Source organism: Megascapheus bottae, chromosome 15, assembly GCF_031878675.1.
Source record: "Megascapheus bottae isolate mThoBot1 chromosome 15, mThoBot2.hap1, whole genome shotgun sequence".
NCBI classification, from domain to species: domain Eukaryota; kingdom Metazoa; phylum Chordata; class Mammalia; order Rodentia; family Geomyidae; genus Megascapheus; species Megascapheus bottae.
The window spans coordinates 42061593-42083182 of record NC_143523.1 but is presented as its reverse complement, the minus strand read 5'-3'; the positions used below and the strand labels follow the sequence as shown (position 1 = coordinate 42083182).

Here is a 21590-nt window from a genome sequence, read left to right as displayed (position 1 = left end):
TTTCAAGGTATTTATTTATATTTAAACTTGAGAGTACTGGTGTTTTAAGGATCATTTGTCTTAGCTAGGTGCTACTGGTTCTCATGCCTGTGATCTAAGCTGCTTAGGAGGCTAAGATCAGAGGCAGCAGCCAGGAAAATCCATGAATCTATCTCCAGTTCATCAACAAAATGCCTGAAATAAATGGCAAGAGTGCCAGCCTTGAGTGAAAAAGCTTAGCAAGAGCCTAAGGTCCTGGGTTCAAGCCCCAGTAACAAAACACTCAAAACACATCCCAAGATTTTTTTTCATTGGACTTAAATGTAACAGACTGAATTTCTGTTATAGTCTTAAGCATTGTATTAGCTGTCACAATGAAGTTTCAGTGGTCTAATCAGTAGCTTTAACTCTCAACTTCACTTTAGTGTATATATTCCAGTTCTGTAGCAATTTTGCTTACTTCTGTCTTGACTACAAGTTAAATGAAAAATTTCCAATGTGAGTATATGTCAGGGTCAGTCATCTAACATGCACAAGGTCCTGTTTTGTTTTTTAAACAGTCCTGGGTCTTGAACTCAGGGGCCTTGGCACTGTCCTTGGGCTTTTTCAAGGCCAGTGGAGCCCTACCCCACTTCCAGCACTTTCTGTGTATAGCACCAAGGAATTGAACCCAGAGCTTTGTGTATACTAGACAAGCAGTCTTACCACTAGGCCCCGCTCCTGGCCTTAGCACACTTACTTTTAAGAACCTAACCCCCAAACAGAAAATTATGTATTGTCTTTTATTATCATTTTAATAGTAAAAGATTGGAAAAAAGTCTTATCTCTCTATGGATAGTATTCTAATTGAATAAACTGTAGTACTTTCGTGTGATGGAGAATAGCAAACTATAAATCAGTATGAGAAAAGATCTTTGTTTTATATTGTGGAATGATCCCCAGAATATATTAAGTTTAAAAAATGAGTGTTGTTTCTAAACTACAGTGTTGCAGGCTTCAAACTTGAAATCTTGCTTCATTTTCTCAGATACGGCATTTTTGCAGTGATGTCTTTTGTGTAAGAAAAGGCCTAAAATATGAACATAATGTGTGCTGTGTTTCGTTTTATTTTTGGCGTTTCTAGGATTTGAACCCAGAGCCTTTCAATTGCTTGGTATGCTCTATCACTTGAGCTACATCCCCAACTTTTGTGCTTTAGTTATGTTGTGGATGGCATTTCAACGTGTAGCCCAAACTGGCCTCCAACACATGATTTAATTCCCTTAGGCTCCCAAATGCTGGAATAACAGGCCCATGCTGGCAGAACTGGCTGACTTTTTTTTTTTTTTTTTTTTTTTGCCAGTCCTGGGCTTGAGCTCAGGGCCTGAGCAATGTTCTTGGGTTTTCTCAAGGCTAGATCTCTACCACTTGAGCCACAGCACCACTTCTGGATTTTTCTATGTATGTGGTACCAAGGAGCACACCCGGGTCTTTGTGCATGCTATGCAAGCACTCTACCACTAGGCCAAACTCCTTGCTTCTGACTTTTTTTTTTGCTAATCCTGGGACCTGAACTCAGGGCATGAGCACTGTACTTGAGCTTCTTTTGCTCAAGGCTAGCACTCTACCACTTGAGCCACAGCGCCATTTCCAGCTTTTTCTGTGTATGTGCCACCAGGGAATTGAATCCAAGGCTTTATGCATGCTAGGCAAGCACTGTACCACTCGGCCATACTCCTGGCTCTAACTGACATTTTTAACACCACCTACCTGTTAAATTTTGTGATCTGATGAAAGAAAAAGAAGGTGGCAAATATCTGTGTTTTAAATGAAGAAGTAACTATTTTTCTGAGTGTGATAATAGCAGGATTTTTTTTGGGGGGGGGTGTGGGGGAGCCTGCCCTACCCCTTGAACCATAGCATTACTTAAGGTTTTCTAGTGGTTAGTTGGAGATAGGAATCTCACGAATTTTTGTGCCCGTGCTGGCTTTGAACCTCGATTCTCAGATTTCAGGCTCCTCAGAAGCTAGGATTACAGGTGTGAGCTACCATGCCTGGCTAGAGTTAGGAATTTTTAAAAAATCTGATGAAGTATGCCATTGAAGCTGCATGTAAAATTTAGAGGGAAATGGTCATCACAGTTTGCCTCAACCTTTCCCTAAAGAGAAATGTCAGTAAAACACAATGCTGTTCTTTGCTTATTACAGAATGTTGATAATATCATAACTCAATTTATTTATTTATTTATTTATTTATTTATTTATTTATTTATTTATTTATTTATTTATGCATGCCAGTTCTGGGCTTGAGCTCAGGGCCTGAACACTGTCCTTGGACTTTCTTAAGGCTAGAGCTCTACCACTTGAGCCTCAGCACCACTTCTGGCTTTTTTCTATGTATGTGGTGCCGAGGAATCGAACCCTGGTCTTCATGCATGCTAGGCAAGCACTTTAACCACTAGGCCAAACTCCTGGCCCCAATATATTTTTTTTTAAATAGATTTTCTTTTTCTTTTTTTTTTTTTTGCCAGTCCTGGGCTTGAGCTCAGGGCCTGAGCACTGTCCTTGGACTTTCTCAAGGCTAGAGCTCTACCGCTTGAGCCTCAGCACTATTTCTGGCTTTTTTCTATGTACGTGGTACGGAGGAATTGAACCCGGGTCTTCATGCATGCTAGGCAAGCACTTTAACCACTAGGCCAAACTCCCGGCCATATTTTTATTTTTGTGTCTGGAGTTTTAAAAAGAAAATCTGTCCTGTAAAATTATATTTTCATGTAACATAAAGTACATAGGCAATACCTTTGTCTTGAATTAGAGGCCTGGATACTGTCCTTAAGCTTTTGTGCTCAAGGGTAAGTGATCTACTACTTGAGCCACAGCCTCACTTCTGGCCTTCTGTTGTTTAGTTGGAGTTAAGAATCTCATGGGCTCTCTTGCCTTTGAACTATGCTGTTAAGATTTCAGCCTCATTGAGTAGCTAAGGATGGACAGTGGCAAGAGCCACTGACATTTGGATGACTTTTTTTTTTCCTTTCTACTTCTCTGGCATTTTAGTGGTTAATTGGAGTTACAAGTCTCACAGACTTTCCAGTCTGAGCTAGGTTCCTAGTTTAGTTCTCAAAACTCATGAGCCCACTTCCACCCAGCTTATAACAATTATGTATTAAAAAAAGTTCCATATTTGTACATTCTGGCTATACATTGTCTTTAGAGCTCCCCCCGTTTCTGTTGTTACTATTAGTAGCTTTGGTTATACTTGAACTCAAGGTCTCATGCCTTAGCCTACTGAGTGCTGAGAGCACAGACCTCTTTAGTCATGCTGGACTTATTCATACCTTGAATTTTAACAGAATATAATGATATGTATGTAAAAGGCACTGTAAACCTATATTTCTTTAATGAGAACTTTCAGCTAAATTATGTTGAAATAGTGAAAATTTGAAACACTTCAAATTTAGCCTTCAACCTTGATTCTCTTAAGACATACTACCTACTCTGGAAAGAATCAACATTGAAAGAATTATTATCTGTCAAACTTTAAAAATAAAAGTCTTCGTATTGGCTTACTTTTTCTGAAGATCAGTTTTATTTCCTTTTATCAGACATTATAATGGTAATTTTTGTTCTTGTTTGTTTTTCTTAGGAAGGGGGAGTGTTTACTTTTGGAGCTGGAGGGTATGGCCAGTTGGGTCATAATTCTACTAGTCATGAGATAAACCCAAGGAAAGTTTTTGAACTCATGGGAAGCATTGTTACACAGATTGCTTGTGGAAGGTAAGCCATAAGAGAAAAGAGTATTTTTGTTTCTATGCTATATTTACTGAGTATAGTGACAAATGCTTATATTGGTTCAGGAGTGTGTCCAAGTTTGAGGCCAATCTGGAGTACAAGAGACTCTCGACTCTCTTAAAAGCATAAAACAGGCCAGGAGTTTAGCCTATTGGTAGAGTGCTTGCCTAGCATGCACGAAGACCCGGGTTCTATTCCTTGGTGCCACATATATAGAAAAAAGGTGGAAGTGGTGCTGAGGCTCAAATGGTAGAGTTCTAACCTTGAGAAAGTCCAAGGACAGTACTCAGGCCCTGAGATAAGGTGCAGGACTGGCAAAAAAAACAAAAACAAAAAACATAAAACAGAACCCCAAACATAAAAAAACAACAAGAAGAGCTGTGTTTAGTTACTATTCATTAAAAAAAAAATTCTTAGGGCTACTTCCTAATATATGTCTTTCACATGATGATTTTACTTTCAGTTTGTTTGTAACTGCTATAATGTTTCTTTTCTTTTTTTCTTTTTCTTTTTTTTTTTTTGCCAGTCCTGTGCTTGGGCTCAGGGCTTGAGCACTGTCCTTGGACTTTCTCAAGGCTAGCACTCTACCACTTGAACCTCAGCACCACTTGTGGCTTTTTGCTATGTATGTGGTACCAAGGAATCGAACCCAGCTCTTCGTGCATGCTAGGCAAGCACTCTACCAGTAGGCCACTAGGCCAAACTCCTGGCCCTCTTTCCTTTTTTTTTTTTTTTTTTTTTTGGCCAGTCTTAGGGCTTGAACTCAGGGCCTGTGCACTGTCCTTGGGCACGTTTTTCTTTTGGTTTGCTAATACTGGGCTTGAGCCCAAGCACTATCTTTGGACTTTCTCAAGGCTCAAGCTCTACCACTTGAGCTTTAGCACCAGTTCTGGCTTTTTTCTGTCTGTGGTACCAAGGAATCAAACCCAGGTCTTCGTGCGTGCTAGGCAAGCACTCTACCACTAGGCCGAACTCACAGCCCTGTCCTCACACACTTTTTGCTCAAGGTTAGTGCTCTGCCACTTGAGCCACAGCCACTTACAGTTTTTTTGTGATTGTGGGTTCAAGGGAATTGAACTCAGGGCTTTGTGCATGCTAGGCGGTGAGCATACTACCACTAGGCCATGCTCCTGGCCCCTATAGTGTTTCTTATATCTGTATCATTTTATGTTTTGACTGTGTTACTTTTTTTTTGGCAGGGGGGTGGTCCGTCCTGGACCTTAAACTCTGAGCCTGGGGCGTTTTCCCTGAGCTCTTCATCTCAAGGCTATTGCCCTATCCCTTGAGCCATAGTGCCCCTTCCTGTTTTCTAGTGGTTAATTGGAGATAAGAGTCTCATGGACTTGACTTTAATTGCACCCCCTGGCTGGCTTTGAACTGCAGTCTTCGGATCTCGGCTTCTTGAGCTAAGATTACAGGCATGAGCTAGCGTTCTGGGCTTGTTTCCTATTTTTTTTACTTGCATTTTTGAGGCTATTGCAAATGGCATTGTTTGCCTAATTACCCTTTTTGCTTGTACCCTTTTTGCTACAAGTTTTCCTATAAGAGATTATTTTTCATCAACTGTGCAAATCTTGACCTAACATTGGTTCTTTAAATGTTTGGTAGAATTTATAAGGAAAGCTTTCAGTTCTAGTATGTGTGGTTTTTTTTTTTTTTTTACCTTGTTTTGAGTATAGCTTTATTTAGATTAATTTTTTCTTGAGTATATTTAATTAGTATGATTTTAGCAATTTATATTTCATCTATATAGTTAATATTCTTTCTTCTTTATGCTTTGTATACATTTGAGAGTTTTCTAGTTTTCCTTCTGTTACTTTTTGTTACCTTTTAAAACATTGTGATAGTGTATCTTTAAAAATCTTAAATATTGGGCGGGGAGTTGGCCTAGTGGTAGAGTGCTTGCATAGCATGCAAGAAGACCCGGGTTCGATTCCTCGGTACCACATTTGTAGAAAATAAAAAAAGCCAGAAGTTATGCTGAGGCTCAAGTGGTAGAGCTCTAGCCTTGAGAAAGTCCAAGGACAGTGCTCAGGCCCTGAGCTCAAGCCCAGGACTGACCAAAAGAAATCTTAAATGTTTAAAAAATTTTATTGTTAATGTAAAGGTGATATACAAAGGGGTTGCAGTTACGTAGTCAGACAGTTTAGTCCATTTTTGTTCCTTGGGTTGCAAAGTTGTTGATTTGATTTTCTTGGGTTTTTGTTGGTCAGTTATGGGACTTGAACTCTGAGCTTGGGCGCTGTCCTTGAGGCTACCCCTTGAGCCACAACACCACTTCCTGTTTTCTGGTAGTTAATAGGAGATAATAGTCTCAAGGACTTTATTGCTTGGACTGGCTTTGAACCATGATCCTCAGGTCTCAGCTTCTTGAATAGCAAGGATTACGGTGTCAGCCATGTAACCACACCCTGCTGATTCTCTTGATTTTTTTTTTTAAAGTTAGTATGCATTTATTTGACAAGACAGGGTTTCCATTATGACATTTGCATATATGCATACAATATCCTGATGAGTGAGGTTATAATAACTCCAGAGCCCTGGCAGTGTCCTTGGGCTTTCTCGAGGTTAATGCTCTACCACCTGAACCACAGCACCACTTCCAGCATTTTCTGTTTATGTGGTGTTGAAGAATTGAACTCAGGGCATCATGCATACTAGGTAAGCACTCTACCGCTAAGCTACATTCCCAGCCCCAGCCCTTTTTTAGAATGCTTGTTTTTGGTCTTTTTTTTTTTTTTTTTTTGTCAGTCCTGGGCTCGAGCTCAGGGCCTGAGCACTATCCTTGGACTTTCTCAAAGCTTTACCACTTGAGCCTCAGCACCATTTCTGGCTTTTTTCTATGTATGTAGTACCGAGGAATCGAACCCTGGTCTTCGTGCATGCTAGGCAAGCACTCTACCACTAGGCCAAACTCCCGGCCCGTTTTTGGTCATTTTTAAGCATTTTCTCACTTTTATTTCAATTTGATCCATTGGTTGTTTAATTTGCATGTATTTGTAAATTTTCTAATTTTCCTTCTGTTACTTTTTGTTAACTTTTAAAACATGATATAACATATATACTTACAAATATACATGTATATTTACAAATGTATGTTTGCAAATATACAAGTGTATGTTTACAAATCTGTTGAGGCTGAATTTGTATCTTAATTCTGTCTGTCCTAGAGAATGTCCAGTATATATTCAAAGAATGCTTTATTGTTAGATATACTATCCATGTGTGTTAGATCCGGTTCAATTGATGTGTTCCATTCCTGTTTTCTTCTCTTGATTTGTCCATGATTGCTAGGAAGGGGCAAAACCTCCCGTTGTACCATCTCCCTTAACTTTTGTCCATTTTTGCCTCATATTTTGATGATTGTCATTTTATGAACTTTGTGTTTATAATTGTTGCATCTCCTAGTAAGCTTTTCAATGATTTTTAACATGGTTTGTTTCTACCAAAACTTAACGTTTAGACTTGGTATCCAGCCTAACAATAATAATGAGATGTATTGAGGTGTTCATGGGAATCTTCATTCTCCTGGGCTATGTTGGTTACATGACAGAATGGATTACTGTAAAGCAGTCCCCCCCCCACTTGCACATCTGAAATGATGCCAATATTTGCCCTTCTATGTGAAGATCTCAGTAGAAGCTAAGCAGATAATGGTGTCATAGTCTTGGACTTGAATGAAGTATTAAGTAGACTTATTTTCTTCAAATAATTATCCAGTCATAAGTGTTATAGAAGCAGAAAATGACATTTTTTGGTTTAAAGATTTTTTTTTTTTTGTCCTTTGGGACTTTGAACACAGGGCCTGGGTACTGCCCCTGCGTTGTTTTGTTCAAGGGTAGCACTCTACCACTTTGAGTCACAGTGCCAACTCTAGTTTTCTGTTGGTTAATTGAGAGCCAGAGTCTCACAGACATTTTGCCTGGGCTGGCTTTGTGCAATGATTCTCAGATCTCAAGACTCTTGAGTAGGTAGCTTAGTGGTAGAATAGAGTGCTTGCCTAGTGTGTATGAAGCCCTGGGTTCAATTTCTTAGTACCATATAAACAGAAAATACCAGAAGTAGCACTGTTGCTCAAGTGATAGAGTGCTACTCTTGAGCAAAAGTAGCTCAAGGAGTTCAAGCCCAAGGACTGGCAAAAAATTAAAAAATGTTAAGTGAAGCAGTACCAGAAGTGATCAAAAAGATCATCCAAAAGAAAAAGGTCCTCTTTTGAGTATTACAAATACAATACCTTTGAGCTATTTTTAAAAGCTGAACTGTCATGATCTTTAAATAGTTATAATTGTTTAGTGGCCCAACTTTATAATCACTTAGAGAGTTTTTTAGATTTACATTGTTGTTCTTGGTTTACCCTACCCCTATTACAACAGGCGGGGTTAAGAATCCACTTATTTAGAAGACTAATTTAAGAAGCCGAACAAACTACTTTAATAGTAATTTTTAATCTGCTAATATATTCCTTTGCAATGCCACAGTTATTACTTACTGAGGGAGGCAGAATGGACCGTGTTAACCTTTGTTTTTATTTTTTCGGAGGTACTAACTTTGAACTTGATTCGCTTGCTTGGCTTGTGTTCTACTGGACCTGTATCTCCAGCTTGCCTTTGTGCTGGTCATTGGAGATGTGATTTTCTGACTAGGATAGCTTTGAATCCTTTAGATACAGGTACAAGCTACTACCTGACCAGAAAGATTTTTTTTTGTTTTGTTTTGTTTTTCAATTAATGAGGCAAAATTGAGGACAGTAGGAAGCCATTTGCGAGGCCTGTGGTCTCAAAACTGAGAGCACAGTTCCTCAGCCTAAAACTAAAGCCCAGATACAAGGCTTTAATTGACGTAGGCTTTTCACTAGATTCTGAGAAATAGGGAAGGGGGAGACACTTCCTTGGACAATATGAATAAATGCTATTTTGGTGCCTGATCATATATAATAGGATTTCTGAATTTTCTGTGTTATACAACCTACTCTTATTACAGTAAATTAATTCTGTCTAGATTAAAATTGTTAATGTTTTGTTCAGAAGTTATGGAATTACAGCTTTTTTTTTTTTTTTTTTTTTTTTGCCAGTCCTGGGGCTTGAACTCAGGAGGGATTGAGCACTGTACTTGGGCTTTTTCCTCAAGGCTAGCACTCTGCCACTTGAGCCACAGCACCATTTCTGGCTTTTTCTGTATATGTAGTACTGAGGATTCAAACCTGGGTCTTGATGCATGCCAGGCAAGCACTCTACCACTAGGCCAAACTCCCAGCCTCCCAGTGAATATTTACAGTGAAAGCAAACAATACTTAATATTGTATGTTTAAACTTGGTTATAAAGAGAAATTAGGTTATTAATAATTTGCTGTATTTCTCTCATTTGTAAATTATTTGGAAGATAAAGTGTGAGATCTTCTATAATTTCATTCTAGGCAGCATACCTCAGCATTTGTCCCTTCATCAGGACGAATTTACTCTTTTGGGCTTGGTGGTAATGGACAGCTGGGAACTGGGTCAACAAGCAACAGAAAGAGTCCTTTTACTGTAAAAGGAAATTGGTTTCCTTATAATGGGCAGTGTCCATCAGATGTTGGTAAGTTCTAATGTAAGTTGTAAACTTTGCTGCACATATCAAACTTCTTATTGAAATGTTTTTGTATCTGCGGGGATTCCAGGATAAATTGTTATGCAAAAATAGCAAGTTATAGGTTTCATGGTACAGGCCTCTAATCTCAACACTGGGAACTCCCTGTTTTGCTTACATAAAAAATTCTTGTCATTGGGCTGGGAGCATAGCCTAGTGGTAGAGTTCTCCCCTAACATGCACGAAGTCTTGGGTTCGATTCCTTGGTATCACATACACAGGAAAAAGCTGGAAGTGGTGCTATGGCTGATGTGGCAGAGTGGTAGCCTTGAACAAAAAGTGTCCAAAAACAGTGCCCAAGCCCTGAGATCAAACCCCAGGACTGGCAAAAAAAAAAAAAAAATAATACTAAAAATTAAAAACTCTGTCACAACAACCACAAAAATTCCAGAACAGTAGTAGTGTGATTATTTTTAAATTTGCTTAGAGAAATTCTACATAAAGTAATAAAAGCAGTTTTATAGGATCTATCATATGAGAGATATCTATCATATAAGAGCTTATGTTGAAACCAGAATCTTGTTTGTTTTTTTAATAAAAATAATAAAAGTGGTATTTGTGTGTGTTGGTTAGGTTTTGTCTGTTTGTATTACTGGACATGAACATACTGTGAACATTGACATTTGAAAAGGCCCATACTTTTTATTATGAATTAATTAGAAGGTATATTTTATTCTTTATTACCTTTAAGTAGTTGCTCAAAGGGGTTACCATTCAGCATGTGTTTTATTAAGTACTATGCATCTTGTTATTACCCTTTCCTTCATTTTTCTCATGCTTGCCCTCTATAACTTGAGCCACAGTACCACTTCCAGCCTTTTCTGTATATGTGGTACTGAGGTGTTGAATCCAGGGCTTTGTGCATACTAGGCAAACACTTGTTTCTCTAGGCTGCACTCCCAGCCCCCTCATTTTTTTTAAAAGCTAATTTAGTCATGCTTATATTTAGCTAAGAACTGCATAAGATTCTACCTGGTTCTTATGTTTTGATTTGTCTTTGTGCCTTTGTGTTTATAGTATGATTTCTTAGTTTGTGGTTAGGTTTGTAAGGATAAGCCATCAGTTCCAACTTTTTTAATTCTTGAAAGTCTATGGTATTAGGATACTTATGACTTGAAGAAATTAGTATATTCTAAGCATTATAAGTTTATTTTGTTATTGCATATTCATAATGGCAATTATTTGCTCAATTCTTTCACAACAATACAATAGTTTAGTTAGCTGTAGGGAATAATCAAAGAAATTACGAATGTGTTTCTTTTCCTGGAAAGGAATATTTTGTTTTGGTTTACTAAGCTGGGGATCAAATCCTGAATACTTCGTAAAAGATAGGTAAGTGCTCTGCATTCCACAATTCTTTTTTTTTTTTTTTTTTGGGCAGTCATGGGGTTTGGAACTCTGGGCCTGTGTGGTGTCCCTAAGCTCTTCAGCTCAAGGTTACCACCCTACCTCTTGAACCACAGTGCCACGTCCCTGGTAGAGCTCCATACTTCTATAGCAGCTATTGTCACAGATAAATAGCAGCCATGGTCAAGAAATAGTACAGGGCTGGGCTCGGTGGCTCAAGCTTGTAATCCTAGCTACTCAGGAGGTTGAGATCTGAGGATCACAGTTCAAAGCCAGCCCAGGCACTACTAAAGTCCTAGACTTTTATCTCCAAGTAACCAGTAGAAAACCAGAAGTGGCACTGTGGCTCAAGGGATAGGGTGGTAGCCTTGAGCTGAAGAGCTCAGGGACAGCGCCTAGGCCCAGAATTCAAGACCCAGATCAGCTGGGGGGAAAAAAAAGAGTAAATATTCTTTCTGAAGCCAAAGTGGGGTGGGGGCGGGGCTCACCTTTGTAATCCTAGCTACTTGGGCTGGGATCAAGGTTCAAAGCCTGGCCAGGCACAGAAAGACCGGAGACTCTTATCTCCAATTAACCTCTAAAAAATGGGAATTGGAGGCTGGGAGTTTGGCCTAGTGGTAGAGTGCCTGCCTAGCATGCACGAAGACCTGGGTTCAATTCCTCAGTACCACATACATAGAAAAAGCCAGAAATGGTGTGGTGGCTCAGGGTAGAACACTAGCCTTGAGGAAAGCCCAAGGACAGTGCTCAGGCCCTGAGCTGAAGCCCAGGCCTGCCCCCACCCCCCCAAAAAAAAAGTGGGAACTGGAGCTTGGCTCCAGGGCTGGTTGGTAGCCTTGAGCTGAAGAGCTCAGGGATAAGGCCTGGGCCCAGGGTTGGGTGGTAGTCTTGAGCCTGAAGAGCTCAGGTACAGTACCCAAACCACATAACCCATCAAAAACAAAGAATATTCTTCCTGGGTACCTCTCAGTCCTAGCTATTCAGGAAGATAAGAAACGGGATTGAGGTTCAGCCTGGGCAGGAAAGTCAGTATCAAACTGGGCCCTGGTGGCTCACACCGATAATCCTACTACTCAAGAGGTAATCTAAGGATTCTGGTTCAAAGCCAGCATGGGCAGGAAAGAGCTCAGAGACAGCTCCCAGGTCTTGAGTTCTAAACCCCATGGCTGACGAAAGAAAAAGAGAAGAGAAAAGAAAAGAAAGAAGAATAGTGTGAAGAAAAGAAAGAAGAGTAGTGTGAGTCCCATCTCCTGTTGGCCAGCTGGATTGGTTGAATGGCTCACAAGTGGCAGAGCACCAAGCAGGAGCAAAAAAGTGAAGCAAATATTAAACCCTGAGTGCAAACATGCATGTGTGTGTATGCACATGCAGTCTTAGCCAGGAATAATGGTTTATGCTTGTAATCCTAGTTACTAGGGAGATTGGGATTTAGAGGTTCTTAGCTTTTGAGACCAGCCCAGGCAGAAAGTTGGCGAAGCAAGTTTAAGATGAAAAGTTGGATGAAGCAATATGAATCTGTCATCACAGCTATCTGCATTCTATTTTAAAAAATATTTTTGTTGTTGTTTTTTTTTTTTTTTTTTTTTGCCGGTCCTGGGCTTGAGCTCAGGGCTTGAGCGCTGTCCTTGGACTTTCTCAAGGCTAGCACTCTACCACTTGAGCCTCAGCACCACTTCCGGCTTTTTGCTATGTATCTGGGGTACCGAGGAATAGAACCCGGGTCTTCATGCATGCTAGGCCAAACTCCCGGCCCCTTAAAAAATATTTTTACACTCACTGAAATTCAGAAATAGGAACTATTTGGGTACAAAACAAAAAAAAGCCTTGAAACTTAAAAAATACTGCTTATGCTTATAAAATCATTTAATGCTGTAATTCTATCATCGGTCAATAGCAGTCAGTCCCATGTTATTCCAAGTCGTCTTAAATTAGGCAAACCATTAATGGGAGGTCTAATTAGATGAGTTGGATGAATCCAGTAGCAAATTTGATGCCCTGAGATGTGATGATTTAAAAATAAGTTGTCGATTTTGTTTCTTTTCTTTCTATTTGTTAAAGAATTTATTAACATTGATTTTTTCATCATATTTTAAATGACGTGTTTAACAAACAAGTATTTAAGAAGGGAATCTATATACAATCACTGGCACTTAGATTTTAGAACATAATCAAAATTAGGCTGAGGGTTTATATGTCATAGATGTATAATAATCTATGTAATAAAACATAGAGTCATGAGTTTTTATGTCTATATAGTTGTGTCTATATTTCCAGTGCCATGTCCATAGCATTGGGTATGCAAATATTGAGTCCTCGCTCTTGTACTGTTTGGATCTAATAGCCACATTAAGGATACCGTGTGCCTTTTGTTTCTTTGGTCTTGACTTGTCTCATTCAACATGATTGCTATAGATGTCCCTGCAAATGCCATTATTTTATCTTGTTTGTTGGCTATGTAGAATTCCATATTTTGTGTGTGTGTGTGTGTGTGTGTGCGCGCGCGCGCGTGTGCTCGCGCGCGCACACACACACACACACACACACACACACATGCACCACATTTTCTGTATCCATTCATCTGCAGTAGGACATCCGAATTGTTTCCATCACCTGGCTATTGTGAATAGTGCAGAGATAAACTAGCTGAGCAGATGCCCTTATGATATCTTGGGTTATGGTGTTCAGGATAGATGCCCATGAGTGGTATGGCAGGATCATAGGCAAGGTCAATTTTCAGTTCTTTAAGAAACCTCCACACTGCTTTCCAGAGTGGCTGAACTAACTTACAATCCCACCAGCAGTGCAGTATGGTTCCTTTTTCTCCATAACCCTGCCAGCATCTGTCATTGTCTAAGTTCAAAATCTAAGCCATTCTTGTTGGGGTAAGGTGGTATCTTAGGGATGTTTTTATTTGCATTTCCTTTATGACCATGGATGATGAACATTTTCTCATTATGCTTTTCTGCCATTTTAACCTCTTCTTTTGATAAGTCTCTCTTTAGTTCCCTTGCCCATTTAGTAAATGGTTTGTTGGGTTTGGGCGGGATTAGTTTCTTTAGTTTCCCTGTAGATACTGGATATTAAGCATTTGTCTGATGTATTATTGGTAAATATCTTTCCCAGTTGGTTGGCTGTTTCTCTACTTTCGTGGCTATGCTTTTATTTGTGCAGAAACTTTTTATTTTTAGGTAGTTCTATTTATGGAGTCTCTCTCCAATCTGTTGTGACCCTGGGATTCTGTTCAGGAATCTTTTGCCTGTGCCTATGAGTTTGTTTCTCTCCTACTTTATCATGTAGCAATTTCAAGGTTTCCGGTCTGACACTGAGGTCTTTGATCCATTTTGAGTTAATGCTTGTGCATGGCGAAAGGCTAGGGTCAATTTTTAGTTTTCTGCATGTGGCTGCCAATTTTGCCAGCACCAATAATTGAATGGACTGTGTTTGTTCCACTGTATATCTTTGGCTCCTTTGTCAAATACAAGGTGACTATAGGTATCTGGTTCTATTTCTGGATCTTCTATTCTGTTCCATTGATCTTCTGGTCTATTTTTGTGCTAATACCATTGTTTTTGTTATTTTGGCTCTATAGTAGCATTTAAAGTCTGGTATTGTAATACCACCAGTATTGCTCTTTTTGCCTAGAATTGTTTTGGCTATTCTAGGTCTTGTTCCATATGAACCTTTGAATTGTATCTTCTATTTCAGTAAAGAATGTCTTTGGGATTTTGATGGGGATTGCATTGAATTTGTATATCAATTTTGACAGTATGGCCATTTTCACTACATTGGTTCTCCCAACCCATCAGCATGGGATGTCTTTCCATAACTGGTGTCCTCTTTAATTTCTTTTGTTAGGCTTTTATAGTTTTCATTAACTAATTCCTTTACATCTTTGGTTAAGTTAATTCCTAAGTATTTTATTCTTTGGGGGGCTATTGCAAAGGCGTCATTTTCTTGATTGTTTCTTTTTTTTTTCAAAAAAGGTTTTATTTTTATTACAGATTCTCAAGAATATTTCTGTGTGAAAAGAATTTTCTCAGGTGGAGACCAAAGCTTTTCACATTACTCTAGCCTTCAGGTAATTTAGTCATGTAAAAATTGCTTAGCTTAAAAAGTTTTGAGAGGGCTGGGAGTGTGGCTCTATTGCAGAGGCAGAGTACTTGTCTAGCATGCACAAAGCCCTAGGTTCAGTTCCCCTGTACAGCATACATAGAGAAAGCTGGAAGTGGCGCTGTGGCTTAAGTGGAAGAGCACTAGCCTTGAAAAAGCCCATGGAGAGGGGCCAGGAGTTTGGCCTTTGGTAGAGTGCTTGCCTGGCATACACAATGGCACAGGTTCCATTCCTCGGCACCACATACATAGAAAAAGCCAGAAGTGTGCTGTGGCTCAAGTGGCAGAGTGCTAGCTTTGAGGAAAAAGCCCATGGACAGTGCCTCAGGACTGGCAAAATAAAGTTTTGAGAAATTAAAATTTTGTTTCTGTCTAACCTATTTCTTTTGTTCCCCAATGATTAGACAAAATTGACTTTTCAATTTAAAAATTTAAAAATCATCTGGGAGTGGTGGCTCATGCCTGTAATTCTAGCTACTCAGGAGGCTGAGATCTGAGGATGGAGGTTCAAATCCAGCCTGGGCACTAAAAGTCCGCTCTTATCTCCAGTTAATCACCAGAAAACCAGAAGTGGCCCTGTGGCTCTAGGGGTAAGGCAGTAAGTAGCCTTGTTCTGAAGAGCTCAGGAACAGTGCCCAGGCCCAGAGTTCAAGACCCATGACCAAGCCAGGGCTCACTGACTCACGCCTGTATTCCTAGCTGCTTAGGAGGCTGAGATCTGAGGATTGAGGTTCAAATCCAGCCGGGCAAGAAAGGACCTGAGAGTCTATCTCCAGTTAACCTCTAGAAAATGGGAAATGGGGATTGGCTCAAGGGTAGGGTGGTAGCCTTGAGCTGAAGAGCTCAGGGACAACACCCAAGGCAAGTTTAAGCCCCATGATTTAAAAAAAAAAAAAAATTAAAGCGAGATATGTACTGGGTGATTCCTTTTTTGGGGAGGTGGGGTTGGGGGGAATCATGGGGCTTGAACTTGTCCTGGGCGCTGTCCCTGAGCTCTTCAGCTCAAGGCTACTGCCCTACTTCTGGTCCTAGATTCTGTCCCTGAACTCTTCAGAGTCTTTTGACTTTGTATTGCCTGGGCTTTGAACCACAATCCTCAGATCTCAACCTCTTGAGCAGCTAGGATATTAGACGTGAGCCACCCTGAGCCACCCGGCTTTTACTGAGAGATTCTTGCATTGAGCAGATATACTGTTATCCCCTTCCCCCCCGACTAATCTCTTTAATTTTAAAATCTAGAACTCTGGGCCACCGGATGACTTTAGATATCCTGATCCTTCAAAGCAAATCTGGACAGTGAATGAAACTCTTATTCAAAAATGGCTAAGCTACCCGTCTGGAAGGTTTCCTGTGGAGATAGCCAAGTAAGGAAAACATTCTACTATACAAAGACACAATCTCTTAATTCTGTGTGGTGAAGCAACCTTTGCTAATGGGGATTTGTTAAAGTGTTTTTTTTCTACTACTATCCACTGCATTTTTATTTAAAAAAATGTAAATGATGCAATTTCCCAAATAATGATATTACTTAAAGCCTTGTTTACTGGGTCAGGAGCATGGCCTAGTAGTAGAGTGCTTGCCTATCATGCAGGAAGACCTAGGTTTGATTCCAAAACATCACATACGTAGAAAAAACTGGAATTGGCACTATGGCTTAAGTAGTAGAGCCCTTCCTTGAGAAGGCCCAACGAGGACAGTGCCCAGGCCTTGACTTCAAGCCCCAAGACTGCTCCCCCCCCAAAAAAAAATCTTGTTTACTTATATAGTCTTTTCATATATATAAAAGTACATTATGCTATAATATGAAATATAGCTATTATAAAATTCTGTTTGAAATACTTTCCTCTGTCTTATGATTGCTATCATAAACTTCTATATCCTTGACAGAGTTAAATATTACTTGTCACTTAAGATTTTGCTGGTTTGTTTGCTTTTTGCTGGTATTTGGGATGAAGTGTTTTATGTGCTGTGTAATGACAATTGACAGACTGTTGTACTGTCCAGTGAGATAATTTAGTTGAAAATGTCACTTGGCTAGTGAATTTTTTGCTGTCATAGGACAATATGTTTTTTATGTGTTTGTGGTGATCACCCAGAAATACATTTAGTATTTAATATCTGATAATAGGCAACCCTGTTACTGGTGTACATATTTTTTGCTCTACTTTTATAGTCATTTTAGAATGTCATTTATTCATTTTGGAAGTCATTTAGTTATACAGATGTTTGCAGTACAGTGATATGGTGTATTATACTAGCAGCAGCTCATATGCCTCATGCTTATCAGGTCTCTTCAGTATATCATTTTCCCTCTGTTTGATATGATCTTATGTTTTATTCATCATGGCCCTAAGATCAGTAATTCGTAATCTATGCCATATAGCTTAGGTACATAGTAGCTATATAATGCAGATTTTTTGTTTTGTGTTGCTGCTTCTGCTGCTTCTGTTGCTTCTGCTGCTGCTGCTGCTGCTGCTGCTGCTGCTGCTGCTGCTGCTGCTGCTGCTTCTTCTTCTTCTTCTTCTTCTTCTTCTTCTTCTTCTTCTTCTTCTTCTTCTTTGTGTGTTTGAGTGTGTGTGTGTGTTGTTGTTGTTGTTGTTGTTGTTGATTATTGTGGGGCTTGAACTTAGGGCCTGTGTGCTCATTTTTGCTCAAGGCTAATTCTGAACCACATTGAGCCACAGTGCTACTTCTGTTTTTCTGGTGGTGAATTGACATTGAGTCTCAGGGACTTTCTTGCCCTACTGGATTTGAATCACAATCCTCAGATTTCAGCTTTCTGAGTAAGTTACTGGATTAAGTTACCAGCGCCTGGCTGTTTTTATTTCTTTCCTCCTAGTTTGTCTAAAACTATTTTATCGTGTTCCCATGACACAACTGCTTAATGACATACTTGTCAACATTCCCTGTTGGTTGTATTTAATTTATCTTAGGGTTTTTAGATTGCTTTCCCAGCTTAAACTTTTTCTGAAATTTTCTTCAAGAACACTGCCAGGATTTCCAAATGCCCAGGACTATTATTACAATGTGGACTTTCACAAAGTGAAGTATTGTCAGTGCTGATGGCTCATACCTGTAATCCTAGCCTCTTAGTAGATATGAAGATTGAGGTTTGAAGTCAGCCCCATAAGGGAAGTCCCTAGACCCTGAGTTCAAACCTCCTGGGCTGGCATTAGAAAGTTACAGTGCTAGTGCCAATAGGTTACATCTTGTCATCTTTATCTACTAAGAAGGCTTGAAACTATTCTAGGCAGAAAAGTCTTCTCAACGTCCTCTTACAAAAACAATAGCAGAAAGCAGCGGTGGAGATATGACTCAAATGGTGGAGCACAGTCTAGAGAAGCAAGCCCAGCAGTTGGGATACTCTGAGATCAAACCCCATTCCTGGCCAAAACAAAAAGTTAAATGTGCATACTGATTAAGAAGGCCATCTTTTGAGCGTGTGTATGTGTGTGTGTTGGGGGCAGTTCTGGGGCTTGAACTCAGGGTTTGAGCCACTGTCCTTGGGTTTTCTCAAGGTTTTTGAACTCTTCCACTTGAGTACAGCACCACTTTCAGCTTTTTCTGCTGTGTGCCACCATGGAATCGAACCCAGGGCTTTGTGCAACCTTGGTCCCACTAGGCCATGCTCCCAGCGTTGTAAGAATGCCCCATCTTATCTGATGAATCAGATGAACTTATTTGAAAAAGTCTTGAACAAATAGTATAAATAATTACTGAATGCCAGTGGATCATGTTTGTAATCTTAATTAACTCAGTGTGCTGAGTGAGATCTGAGGATTGAGGTTCAAAGTCAGCCCAAGCTAGAAAGTCAGTGATATCCTTAGATCCAGTTAACCACTAAAAAGCCAGAAGTGAAGCTGGTAGAGCACTAGTCTTTGGCAAAAACAAAAACAAGAACAAACAAAAAAAAACCCCTCAGGAACAGTATGTAGACCCAGAGTTCAAACCCTAAGGTTGGTGGGCTGCATGCTACCTGCATGTACACATACACGCATACAAATTAATAATCATTTCTCAGTAATTTATCTAATTTCAGTTTAATTTGAGGATTGGTTATAGGAGTTTCCTATAGCTTTGAATACTAAATATTCTTCTTTGTTTGTGGTTGCTAGTCAGACCTTCAGTTACTTGAGCCATGCTTTTAGGTATCTTTTTCCTTTTTAAGAAATGAGGCCAATTCTTGCTTTGTTCTTTTTGCCTTCAAACTTCAAATCCTAGCTCAGATGCCAATGACTGACGCCTGTAGTTAACTACTCAGGATGCTGAGATCTGAGAATTGAATTTCACAGCCATCTTGGGCTGGAAGTTTGTGAGACTCTTGTCTCCAATTAACCACAAAAAAGCCAGAAGTGAAACTGTGGCTCAAGTTGGAGAACACTAACCTTCGCACATAAGTTCAGGCTCTTGAGTTCAAGCCCCAGGACCAGCACTACATGGAACCACAATGAAAAGGAAAACAATTAAATTTCTCATTAAAAATGTGCTTTTCTTTAATTTTCTTTTTAGTGAGATAGATGGAACATTTTCCTCATCTGGTTGCCTAAATGGAAGTTTTTTAGCTGTTAGGTAAGTGATAATTTCCTTTTTGTTAAACTGTCAAATGTATTAAATCATATATTAAGGTAGTACAATTATATGCTAATAAAAAAGAAGTAAATTTTTTTTTGTTCTTGTGTTTTTATCTTTGTTTAGCAATGATGATCACTACAGAACTGGTACCAAATTTTCAGGCGTTGATATGAATGCTGCTAGGCTTTTATTCCACAAACTTATACAACCCGATCATCCTCAGATATCTCAGCAGGTTTGGTTTAAAATATTTTTTAACTGCATTATTTAGACGTTTTATGTATATACAGCTAATCAGCTTTGCAGTTCCTTAGGCTCATTATGTTATGCTTATATAATTTTATTGACTATATTAACATTAGAATTAAAATAAGGTATCTGGTGGGTAGGATGAGTCACTTGTGTAAACTAGCATCTCAGCAGAGATTGAAGGATCCCAGTTTGAGGCTGTCCCTAGGAAGAAGTTAATAAGAATCTATCTCACAAATAATTTGTATAGGGTACATGCTTGTTTATAATCCAAGCTAAGTGAGAGATGTGAGAAGGAGGCTACTGTTCATGGCCAGCCCTGGGAAAAAAGCAAAGAGACCCTAAACAAAAAATAAAGCAAAAAGAGCTAGGAATGTGATTCAAGTGGTATAGTGATTGCCTAGCAAGCTCAAGGCCCTGAGTTCAAATTCCAATAAAGTAATTAAAGTAAAATTAAAATAAGGTTTTATCTTAAAGCAGTTGTAGCTGTCAAAGAAGTATAAGTCTTTTCAAATGTTTGTAGCATCTCTGATTTTAATATTCTCTTTTAATTTTTTAGCAATGCTTAGGCATTAATTTTTATTGTAGTCTAAACTATATTCCTTCTAAGCTATATTTTCATTTCATTATTTCATAAGATTTATTTAACCCCCCCCCCTTTTTTTTTAAAGTACATTCTCTTTAAATGAAGTAGGTGTTGTTTTTTGTCAAAATATAGGTTGCAGCTAGTTTGGAAAAGAATCTTATACCTAAATTGACTAGCTCCTTACCTGATGTTGAAGCATTGAGGTTTTATCTTACTCTGCCAGAATGTCCCCTGATGAGTGATTCCAACAATTTCACAACAATAGCAATTCCCTTTGGTACAGCTCTTGTGAACTTAGAAAAGGCACCATTAAAAGTACTGGGTAAGAATTTTAATATTTTTGAAATCTTTTCTCTTTAAATGAAAATTTTTTTTTGTTTGCTAAAAAATTTTTTTTTGTTGTTTTGTTTATTTGACATTGTTGGTGGGGCTTGTTTTTCCTTTTATGGCTCTCTTTTAGTCATTTGCTTCTAACTGTTGGTGTTGCTAAAGGCAGAATATGTTAGAATATGCAGAATATGTAAAAATAAATAGAATCCTTATTTCTCATTGCCTTTAGAGTATGACTCGATATGGTTTTAAATCATCTTTGAGCTGCAAAGTTTTCAATTGAACTAGTTTCCTTGTGTTTTATTTCTGCTTCTAGACTGAATCTTCATCTAATCTTACTGCTCTGACTCTTTTCTGTTTTTTGGCATAAATTTACTTTAATCTTTCGAATTATATGGATTAATTTTAACTTCTGGCCTTTTATGATGGATTGTTACATTTGTTCCAGTGCTTTTAGTTTCTGTTAATATTTATTGGATGTATGGAGATAAAAAATAAAGTAATAACATATATTAAAGTACAAGAGCTTTAAAGCTAAGCATAATGTAGTAAGAAACAAACACAAGAGGTAGAATACTAGGATCTGAGGGAATTAGCCATTGAGTTAAAAATTTTTGTATTCTCTCTTTGTGCTATATAGGAGATAATGTTTGTAGTCATGTAACTACAACTAATGTGGAGAAAGAAATATGTTACAATTTTATATTATGGTTCTATGTTTAATTTTTAGGAGGTTTCTACATCTAAAAGTGGGCATTTCATATTTATATTAAGTTGGAATTTAGAATGAACCTTGAATATTTGAGCAATGCAGTGTTTTGTTTTCTTCAAAAATCAAAATTAGGATTTGTAAATATTTTTAACAATTGTTTTTATTAAGTATATTTTTAAAAATATAGTTTATATAACTGATAAATTCAGATAAGTGCTCATAATTTATATTTGCTTTTGAAAGTTTTTAGGATAATATACTTTACCATAGTTGGAAACATTTTAAATCTAGAAATGTTAAATGAACTACCTTG

General features: G+C 38.6%; 1 protein-coding gene across 9 annotated transcripts in view; it reads left to right on the top strand.

The window, feature by feature from the left end:
* The window catches only part of Herc4 (HECT and RLD domain containing E3 ubiquitin protein ligase 4), a 94287-nt gene that overhangs the window by 39654 nt on the left and 33043 nt on the right, over window positions 1–21590 (top strand). For all 9 annotated transcript variants that reach the window (XM_090346421.1, XM_090346425.1, XM_090346424.1 and 6 more), the window contains 7 exons: window positions 3601–3731; window positions 9160–9320; window positions 14720–14796; window positions 16068–16192; window positions 19338–19397; window positions 19524–19635; window positions 20368–20557. In XM_090346421.1, the coding sequence (XP_090202547.1) occupies window positions 3601–3731; window positions 9160–9320; window positions 14720–14796; window positions 16068–16192; window positions 19338–19397; window positions 19524–19635; window positions 20368–20557 (856 nt within the window). The remainder of the gene's footprint in view (window positions 1–3600; window positions 3732–9159; window positions 9321–14719; window positions 14797–16067; window positions 16193–19337; window positions 19398–19523; window positions 19636–20367; window positions 20558–21590) is intronic.